The sequence below is a fragment of the Sebastes fasciatus genome, chromosome 7 (genome assembly GCF_043250625.1).
Source record: "Sebastes fasciatus isolate fSebFas1 chromosome 7, fSebFas1.pri, whole genome shotgun sequence".
In the NCBI taxonomy this organism is placed as follows: Eukaryota; Metazoa; Chordata; class Actinopteri; order Perciformes; family Sebastidae; genus Sebastes; species Sebastes fasciatus.
In genome coordinates, this window is record NC_133801.1 from 2058677 (window position 1) to 2069115 (window position 10439).

Genomic DNA, 10439 nt, shown 5'->3' on the forward strand with positions numbered 1-10439 from the left:
TTAGAACTATGAAGTTCGTTGGGTCATAAAGCGCCTCGTTCGCTGGAGAGAGAAACAATGAAGTGTAAAATAGATTTAATTGATGATTCAGAGGAAACGGGAATGTTTAAATGTATTTATTAGTAATTGTTTGAGCTGTTCAGGTACAAACTTTAAAATCATCTTTGGTACTCTGTTTCCACCGTCCGAACATTTCACTGTGTTTAGTTGAAGCAGTAACATCTGGAAGAAGCAGCTGTTAGCGCTGTTAGCTCTGTTAGCTCTGTTAGCGCTGTTAGCCGCAGGGCCGCTGTGGCTCCTGGTGGTTTATGGGGAAGTAGTAGAAGGGGTCCTGATCGGGGCAGGGATGCCCGTGGGAGGAGTTCCTTCCCGGGCCAGACCTGGACGCTGGGTCCCCGTCAGCGTCGCCGTGGCGATCGCAGCCGACAGTCAGGTTGTGAGACAGCGGGATCTTCACCTGAAACCACACCTCTCTGCCCTGAGGGAGGAGAGGAAGAGGAGCAGGGATGAAGCACAGCTACGGCCACTGGTAGGATACCGGTTACTCATTATTACCACAGCTGGTTCAGTAGCTTCATGTATGTTTGAGTGACTCTAAAGTCTACCAGAAGAGTCTACACCTGGTCCGTCTACACCTGGTCCGTCTACCTGTCCTACACGTTGGTCCAGAGTGAGACATCTCAACGTCTGTAACTTCATATTAACTTTGTCTGTTCTATATTTAGACCAGGAGCACATTGTTTGTGAAAGACTACATCACTTTACTTTATTAATAATAATACTTTTATTTATATAATACTTCAAGCAGTGATCCAAAGGGCTTTCCAGTCCAGGGGGGTTTGAAAACAAATAAGTGTAGTTGTGAGAAAGGAAGGAATTGTCAATAAAAATGTGTTTTAAGACAGGATGATGCTGACGTCAGAACAACCACAAACAGATAAAACATCCACAAAAACATCATTAAAGACCACGGAGAAACACAAAACAATCCCATAGAGTCGTAAAATGAACAACTAACAAACAAAACGCCCACAGAGACCCCCCCGAAAGAATCTCAGAGGCTTAAAACACCCACATCAAAGTCCAAAACAATCCCAAAGAAATGCAACAGCCACCAAAACAAGCAAAACAACCACACAAAGATGCTAAACAACCACAAAGATGCTAAACAACCATATAGGAACCCAAAACAGTCACAAAAAGATACTAAACAACCATATAGGAACCCAGAAATGATAGCAATAAGAGTCAGAGCTGGTTGCTACAGTAGAGTCCCAGCAGACCAATGAACAGCAGCACTGCAGCGATATCAGTATTTATAAATAAGGTTTATGTCCTGTTAGGGTCTGTTAAGTCTCAACCTGTCCGATCCTGTTAATATCATACTGATCGTTTTATTGAACGTCTCTGGAGAGAACAGATTCAGGGTTTTATAGCTTTTGTTCTCACGCTCAGATTTGCTCCAGAAGAAACCAATATTAAACAAACCCTCACATTAGAGTAGGAACAAATACCATTAAATACTATTAAAATATTAAAGTATAAAAATATTAAAATAGATATATAAAGACAGAAGATCTGACCTTGTTGTCTGTAACACACTGGATCTCATGTTTGTCTCCAAAATGTGGAGCCAGGACCTGATGGACCTCCACGACCTGCAGAGACAGGAAACAGAAAGCAGGAGAGACGACAATCATTCACACTAACAGGAGAACACACACCTGCAATCTGTACAGGAACATCTGGAACCGCTCAATGAAAACACGTTTCAACATACTATACTTTGACGTTTTTCTCACGTATTTAGTTATATAAAGTATTTAGTTATATAAAGTATTTAGTTATATAAAGTATTTAGTTATATAAAGTAACACAAGAGGTGAAAATGGTTTCAGATTTTAACAGCTTGAATTCTCAGTGTTTGTTTTGACCTTGTAGGGTCGTTCACAGGACGGAGTGATACCGGCGCCCTCCAGCAACCTGCAGGGAAAACAGAAAACTTTGTGATAAACTTTGACTTTCTGCATGCACTGTTTGATTCACCAAAGTTAAATATCACTTAGGTTTGAACGCTACAACAAAATTACACAAAAAAAGTAGAATATAAGTCTGTCAAAGTGTGAACTAACTTGTGGATATCAAACTGTCCTCGTAGTTTGAGGCAGATCTGGAAGTATCTGAGTGGAGAGTTCATTCCTTCAACACACGCTGCACAAGCACCATGTTTTACCCACTCGTCTCTCCTGTTAAACACACACACACACATACGCGCACACACACACACACACACACACACACACACACACACACACACACACAGATTAATGCTGGTAATAACATATCAATGCATGTTAACATCACAACTAACAAACAATCTCTCGTACCAGAAGTGGAAGCTGGATTGTTTTCTCAGTAAGGACGGCCAGTGTTCAGTCAGCTCTGCCTCCAGCTCCTGGAGGACAGACAGACATCAGATCAGATGTATCAGCGTCCTCTTTCCCAGGTAACCAGGTAACCGGGTAACCAGGTAACCGGGTAACCAAGTAACCAGATAACCAAGTAACCGGGTAACCAGGTAACCAGGTAACCAGGTAACCCGGTAACTAGGTATCCAGGTAACCAGGTGAGCTGATCCTGACTGGGACTCACCTGGACGTCAGACGGGAACATCGGCCAGCAGCTGCAGCAGTGCGACACCTTACTGGGCCTGCAGGCACAAACATGAAACCTTCAACAATAAAAGTCTTTAAAGCTTATTCAGCATCCTCTGATTTAGTTTTCACTGATTTCAAGTAAACATTATTTCTGTTATATTTATATGCAACTGAGGTCATTTTGACCCCGATACAAAATAAATGAAATAAAGCCACATTCATTAGAACTTCAGGTCGATGAAGTGTCCGAAACTTTGTGTTTCAAGTCTGAAACTATTGGATTGGAGAAAGAGAGTTGTCAGAAACATATTTCTGAATGAATGAAACATAAGGGGTTGTATTATCGCTGCACTAACTGAACCTAAAGTCACATTTAGTTTCACTGACGGAGACTTTGTATTGTATTAACATCTTTACAACAGAGAGCTGTTCTTTACGCTCTGATCGGATCTGAAAGTCTAAAACGCCTCACTCGGGCCAAAAGACAGAACGAGAGAGAAGAAGAGAGTCGTGTTTATTAAAGAAGCTGAAGGATGTTCTGCAGGTGAGATATTTACCACAGGCCGTGGATCGTCCAGTTGTTGACGTTGGGAGGGATGGTGCAGAGAGTCTCTTTGTCTAAAGACTGCAGAGGAGACGGACAGATGGACGGACATGTTGGAGTCCTCAGTAGTTATTAAACATGTTAACAGAACGTCAAGGAATCAGATTCAGCATCTTCTCTACTTCCTTACATCCTCATTTCCTTCTCTACCTCCTCCTTTCCTCCACTATCTCCTCATAGCCTCCTCCTTTAATTTGCCTCCTCATTTACTTCCTTACCTCCCCATTTCCTTCCCTATCTCCTCATTTCCTCCCTTACCTCCTTTCTTCTACACAATCTTCTTTTTTTCCTCCATACCTCCTTAATCCATCCTTCCCTCCTCATTTCCCTCACTACTTCCTAATCATATTTCTTCCTTTCTTTTTCTTAGCACCTCCTCCTTTCCTTCCATACCTCCTTGTTTCCTTTGTTATCCCCTCTATTCTTCCATCCTCACCTCCTTCTCTCCTTTACAATCTCCTCATATCTCTCACTACCTCCTCCTTTACTTCCCTACCTCCTCATTTCTTTCCACTTCCTTCCTTACCAATCTCCTTTCCTTCTCAACGTCCTCCTTCCCTTCATTCCTGCATCCTTTCCTTCCCTCCCTCCTCTTTCTTGTCACTCAGAAACTATTTAGGATGCCTCCGTCTTGTCGGCCAATTTAACAGCGGCTTCAACACTAAACTGTTTACTGATGATGATGATGATGATGATGATGGTGATGATGGTGATGATGATGATGGTGAAGCTCACCTGACAGAAGGCTCCGGGCCACTGCAGGGTGAACAGGAGACATTTCCAGGAGCAGAAAGGCTTGCGGTCCTGCAGCTCCGAGCCTTGATGGTGGCCATATTTGTAGTCCTGCCAGCGTCCTTCCTGTGTGGCGGTGTAGTCAGGAAGCTGCAGCAGGAACAGAACCGCTGGACTCAGACCGACCAGCAGCGGCAGAACCGAGCTCCACATCTCCTCTGTATCAATCAATACGATCTGCACTGATCTGATCAAACACCAAACGGGGAACAATTCATCAATAATACATCAACCAGAGAACATGACAGACAAGTAACTAAGTACATTTACTCAAGTACTGTTAGGGTTGTAGAAGTTAACGAGACAATAACACGTTAATGCAAAGATACTGGATATACTAAATATGCTTGATCATATTGTTTATCCTGCCGTCATATATTCACATGAGTTTCAGATTTAACTACAGAAAATGTAACATTAAAGGGACTGTCTGTAAGAATCAGAAATGTCTCGTTAACAGCTTCACCTGTGTCCGTTAAGTCAACTAAAGTCAGCGTCCTGTTGCTGGCGCTTGTGCTCGCTCTACATAGACATGAAGGAGCATCGCTCAACACAGTGAGGAGACACACGTCAGCTAAAAGCACAATATCACTCTATATCTCAGCTGCTTGGCAGTAATGTTAGCTGACCAGACCAAGGTCTCTCCATGAATCAATGCTGATCCTAGTGTTGGCTTTTCCCGCCTCAGCCTCCCGACCGCGGCCGGAGGGAACGGGGGAGACGATAACGTTTCTCTCTGCGGAGCCCCGTCACTTCACAAGACACGGGAAACCTCTGTTGGTCTGGAGGAGCTGCAGCAGTTATTTCTGCACAAACGTCCACTGAACATTCACTAGATATTCTCAGAGCTAAACTAACTCTTCTGCAGTGTGGAGTGAGCAGCATGCACGTGAGAGGTGGAGAGAGAGAGAGAGAAGGAGCGTGGTGTGTGAGTGAAGGCAGGCAGAGGAGCAGAGGAGCAGAGGAGCAGAGGAGCAGAGACTCCGGTCCTGGAGACCAAAGCTACGGTCTCCTCCGCGTCCTCCGACCGCGGCCAACACTGTTTAACAGCTTCACTAGATACAACCAAGAGGTTTTGGTGCTTCACTGGAGTTTGTGTTGGAGTCTGAGTCTGAACAGCGTAGACACACGCGAGCGCGCATGGGACACCGGCCAGCAATGATTTATACGTGGAACAGGTTACAGACAGTCCCTTTAATAACAATCTATAATATATAAAATAATATATTATTTTATTATAAAATAAGAGCATGTATATTTACATTTTTGGGAAAAGGTTAATTAAGGAAAGTATAAATAAAAATCAATTCAAGTAAATGTATTAAATAGTAGTTTTTGTGACGCTCCTTGTTGTTATGTTTTTTATTTCTTATATTAAGATGATTATTTCAGATTTATTAGTTTACTTCTGCCAACTCCTTTTCAAAACATATTTATTTATTTAATTTATTTAGAAGTTGCTGTATATATGTTAAATGTTCATTTTATTGGTTATTCTTGTTTTGCTTTCTTATTATTTGTTTTAATCTATAAAAACAATAAGATATACGACAACATTTATATTACAGTAAACAAAAATATACATGTCAAATAAAATTAGAGTAAAATAGAGTAAAAATAAATGCCGTGTATTAGAGTATGTTCAGGTGGTATTTGTTGAAGGAAGATTTAGTGAAGTTATAAAATAAAAAAAAAAAAGTGTATTTCTGAACACATCTGGACAGGAGAGGAAAACTTCCCCAGAAAATGAGTAACTCTTGGGAAATTAAACAAACTCAATATTTTAGCTCGCTGGCAGCAGTTGAATAAAATGATGTATTTCACACATCTGTCTGAGATTAACTTTAAAGATTAGAGAAACTCACCAGAGAGCTGCTGCTGCTGCTGATGCTGCTGCTGATGATGCTGCTGCTGCTGTTGCACTGAACTGCTGTTAAAGCTTCTCTCTGCCAACCAATCACAAAAACAGGAAGTGGAACTCAGACTGACGTTTGGTGCTTTATACAGAACGAATGTGGTGTGTTCGTGTGTTCATATTTAGAGGAAGCAAACAGTTCTCTGTGGCGCACCTGGCAGGTGTCAGGGGGAACATTTCTGACAAAATGAACCTTTGAATTAGTCACGTGGAAAAAGACCGAAACACAACAAGTCCTGTCTGTATAAGCACGGATAGGACAGATGACATAATGCTGAGATCATTTACATTTAGAGTACGCTATTTCCATTTACTGCTCTCTACTTCTACTCCACTACATCTCAGAGGTAGATGTTCTCCACCACATTTATCTGACAGCTTTAGTAACTTCCTGTCCAAATCCAGGTTATCTCCAGATGTGTTGATGTTGAATGTTTGTGATAAACTGAAGGATGAAGTGTTCCTTCATTCTCCCACTTCTTAAGGCCTTTACACACCGGCGGGCGGCGTGACGAATAAACAGCACGAAAATGCGAAATACTCGCCTGTGAATATTATATGTCTCGGGCTTTTAGGGAAGAACAGAAGGAGTGAATCTGGGCTCCGCTGCCTTCGTCAAGGCTGAAAGGAGTAATACAGTTTGCCGTCTTGGTTCGGACTTAATCGCCGTGTAATATTCATGTTCTGTGTGAAAATTAAGCACGAGGGAAAAAATGCCGGTGGTATTTAAAGCATCAGTAGGCAAGATTGGAGAAAATATGATTTAAAAAAATATATTTTTATAAAAAAGTCTCTTTATCGTGACAGTAGAACATGAGACAGGTAACCTGAAAAAAACCACGTGCCTCTGTGTCCTCCGGTGCTCCTAACAGCATCTGCAAGATTTCACAGACTGGAGGAAAACAAGCAGTAAGAGCTGATCTGAGGTCTGCTGTCCAGCTGCCGTCTATGAGAGCCGGCTGTCAATCACTCTGAACTCCGACCAAACGGTCAAACTAGGCAGCGCTGATCAAATATGAATCAATATTCTGTTACGTTAATGTCTATTTCTCTCCTCACATGTTCTCATAATCATCTTGTAGTGCACGGTTTAGCTGTAAAATGAGAATGTGACGCCGTCACCATTGTGAAATCTGGTGAAGGAACGCTAAGTTCTGGTCACATGACCGGAGCACAGCCAATAGGAACGCTCTCTCAATGAAATGACCTGTGATTGATCAAAGTGTCCCGTCAAGGCTAGATGTTCTAAAGCCTGAAAACAGAGCCATGAGGAGGAGCAGAAGTCTAGTTTTCTCTCAGAACACCTGAATTACAATATGCTGAAAGGTTATTATGGGATGTATGCCCAATGATGCCCAAAATATACTGACTGCTGCAGCTTTAACGGCCTTTAAGCTAAATAAACTGTTTAAAAAGCCTCTTGGATCAGCTGGAAAATGCATCGTCACAACGCTGAACACATCAGAGATACGTGGTTCTCCCAGCACAGATGATGATCTTATAGACCATGATGCATTGCTGCAGATTAAACTAGCCAATGGGATATAAAGGAGTTAAAATACATCATGAATGCAGAAACATCAGATAGATAATAGGAAAACACTGATTACTGCTACATCTATACTCTTCCTTTAACTACTGTAACTACATTTAGCTGATACATACTTTGACTTCAGTCAGGTTTTGAATGCAGGACTTGTACTTGTAGTGGAGGATTCCCACAGTGTGGTATTAGTACTTCTACTGCAGTAAAGGATCTGGATACTTCTTCCATCACTGCTACCTGCACAGGGACTGCAGATGGAAACTAGTAGCTAAATCTGGTACAATTCATCTCTTCTATTAAACTACACTATACTAAAAAAACAAACAAATCAGAACTGGAATAAAGTGCATTTAAAATGATTAATAAAACTGCCTGCAGACAACTTGCAGCTCTGTTTATAGCTTTAAACTTCCTGCAGTGAAGTCCACTAAAAACACATTATAAAAATAAAACATGCATGAAATTCAATGTAAAACATCCTGCAGCTTTAACCACCAATACATCTGTTGCACAGCTGCAGCAGCAGCCATTAATAATAATAACTGTGTTTGTTTCCTGCGTGTTGCAGACAACTTGTAGCTCTGTTTTCCTGCCGTTAAGTCCACTAAAGACACATTATAAAAATAAAACACACAGAAATTCAATGTAAAACATCCTGCAGCTTTAACCACTAATACATCCGTTGCACAGCTGCAGAAGCCACTTTTAATAATAAGAACTGTGTTTGTTTCCTGCATGTTGCCGAGCGCACATTTTGGCCTCTACAGCAGATCGTAGTTTGGCAGAGATTCAGAAACACTGATACTGTACGTGAGTGTGTACGTGAGTGTGAACGTGAGTGTGTACGTGAGTGTGTGAGGGTGTGCGCATGTCCTTGTCAGGGTGAAACGAGGCAACGCAGCTTGATACACACACACACACACACACCACCGCCACAGACATGAATCACCTGCTGGTAAATATTCTTCAATCTTTCCTCTCTGTTTGTGTTTCTGTTTGTGTTTCTGTTTGTGTCTCTGTTTGTGTCTCTGTTTGTGTCTCTGTTTGTGTCTCTGTTTGTGTCTCTGTTTGTGTTTCTGTTTGTGTCTCTGTTTGTGTTTCTGTTTGTGTTTCTGTTTGTGTCTCTGTTTGTGTTTCTGTTTGTGTCTCTGTTTGTGTCTCTGTTTGTGTCTCTGTTTGTGTTTCTGTTTGTGTCTCTGTTTGTGTCTCTGTTTGTGTCTCTGTTTGTGTCTCTGTTTGTGTTTCTGTTTGTGTCTCTGTTTGTGTCTCTGTTTGTGTCTCTGTTTGTGTTTCTGTTTGTGTCTCTGTTTGTGTCTCTGTTTGTGTCTCTGTTTGTGTCTCTGTTTGTGTTTCTGTTTGTGTCTCTGTTTGTGTCTCTGTTTGTGTCTCTGTTTGTGTTTCTGTTTGTGTCTCTGTTTGTGTCTCTGTTTGTGTCTCTGTTCGTGTTTCTGTTTGTGTCTCTGTTTGTGTTTCTGTTTGTGTCTCTGTTTGTGTCTCTGAAGCTTCTGGAAGTGTTTCAGGTTAAAGACGACGAGATCAGGAGGAGAGAATGTAGAATAAAGTGTGTATTTGTGCAGGCGGGCAGTGAGTTAAGGTGATCAGGCCTGACCTTTGTACTGTGTAGGACAGAAGTGGAATACTGTGTCTGACTCTTAGGAGCTGTGTTTGATTATTGTGTGTCTGCTGGTTTCATACGAGGTAAACATGTGATCTATATATACACACAGACTGCAGGATTACCTCACAGTCAGACTGTTTATGTCCCAGTCATACCAGTGTCCGGGTGTTAGTGGGACGACGCAGCTCGGCACGTATTCACAGACACACAGCGACATGTTGAACCTGCAGCACAGACACACAAATACAGTATTAATCTCATCTCAGCATGGTTCTGTCTGTTCATCGTCAGTAGTGGAAAGTACAATTTCAAATGTACTTGTACTTTATTTCAGATTCACATTTTAAATCCAAATCACATGTTGCATTTGTACAGATTAAATAATTTAGTAACTTTAAAATTCTGTTTACATGTTCATCATGTACATCAATAATAACAATCCAATAATGTCTGTTATTCTGAGCAATTTTAGGACTTCTCTTCTATGTTGTCTTAGAGCAATTAACAATTTAAATAAATCTAAAGATATACTATTTTACAAAATATAAATAATATAATAATTTTAATGATATAATAAATAAAGAGAAAAAATTAACAATTTAAATAAATCTAAATATATACTATTTAAAAAATATTAATAATATGATACATTTATAATAACATTAATGATATTATAAATATAGAAAAAGAATTAACTAAATAAATGTAAATATATACTAATTTACTAAAAATAAATATATAATGAGATAAATTATATAATAAAGATAAAAACTAACAATATTAATTAATCCAAACATATACTAATTTAATACATATAAAAAATAGAATTAATATATAATAAAACAATGATATAATGAATAAAGAGAAAGAAATTAACAATTTAAATACATTTAAATTTACTAAAAAATAGAATAAATATATAATAAAAACAATGATATAGTAAATAGAGAAAAAAAAATATTTAAATGAATTTTAATATATACTAATTTATTAAATATAAATAATAGTATAAATATATAATTAGATAAATGATATAATAAAGAGAACAAATAACAATTTCTATAAATCTGAATATATACTAATTTGCTACATATAAATAGAATAAATATTAAATAAGATGAATGGATAATAAATAGGGAAAAGATATAATTTTAAATAAATTTAAATATATACAAATTCACTAAATATAAATAGAATAAATATATAATAAGATAAATTATATAATAAATAGAGAAAATAACAATTTAAATTAATTAAAATATATTGTAAATTAATAAATATAAATAATTGAATAAATATAAAATAAT

At 39.1% G+C, this 10439-nt stretch overlaps 2 protein-coding genes across 3 annotated transcripts in view; one reads left to right on the forward strand and one right to left on the reverse strand.

Annotated features, from left to right (window-relative positions):
- Positions 1 to 101: 101 nt before the first annotated feature.
- Positions 102 to 5981, reverse strand: rnaset2l (ribonuclease T2, like). 2 transcript variants are annotated; one of them, XM_074640992.1, is made up of 9 exons: positions 5919 to 5981; positions 3997 to 4240; positions 3215 to 3282; positions 2653 to 2710; positions 2388 to 2455; positions 2133 to 2246; positions 1935 to 1983; positions 1584 to 1658; positions 102 to 478 (listed from the first exon to the last, which is right to left on the reverse strand). In XM_074640992.1, the coding sequence occupies exons 2-9, from the start codon at positions 4204 to 4206 to the stop codon at positions 275 to 277; spliced, it is 846 nt and encodes a 281-aa protein (XP_074497093.1). In that variant the 5' UTR covers positions 4207 to 4240; positions 5919 to 5981; the 3' UTR covers positions 102 to 274. The 2 variants fall into 2 exon arrangements, with proteins under 2 accessions (XP_074497093.1, XP_074497094.1); XM_074640993.1 differs by having other exon boundaries at positions 5878 to 5965.
- Positions 5982 to 8322: 2341 nt separating this feature from the next.
- Positions 8323 to 10439, forward strand: part of cox7a1 (cytochrome c oxidase subunit 7A1) — a 10094-nt gene continuing 7977 nt past the window's right edge. The window contains exon 1 of the mRNA XM_074640975.1: positions 8323 to 8469. Coding sequence (XP_074497076.1) covers positions 8455 to 8469 — 15 coding nt within the window. The 5' untranslated portion in view covers positions 8323 to 8454. The remainder of the gene's footprint in view (positions 8470 to 10439) is intronic.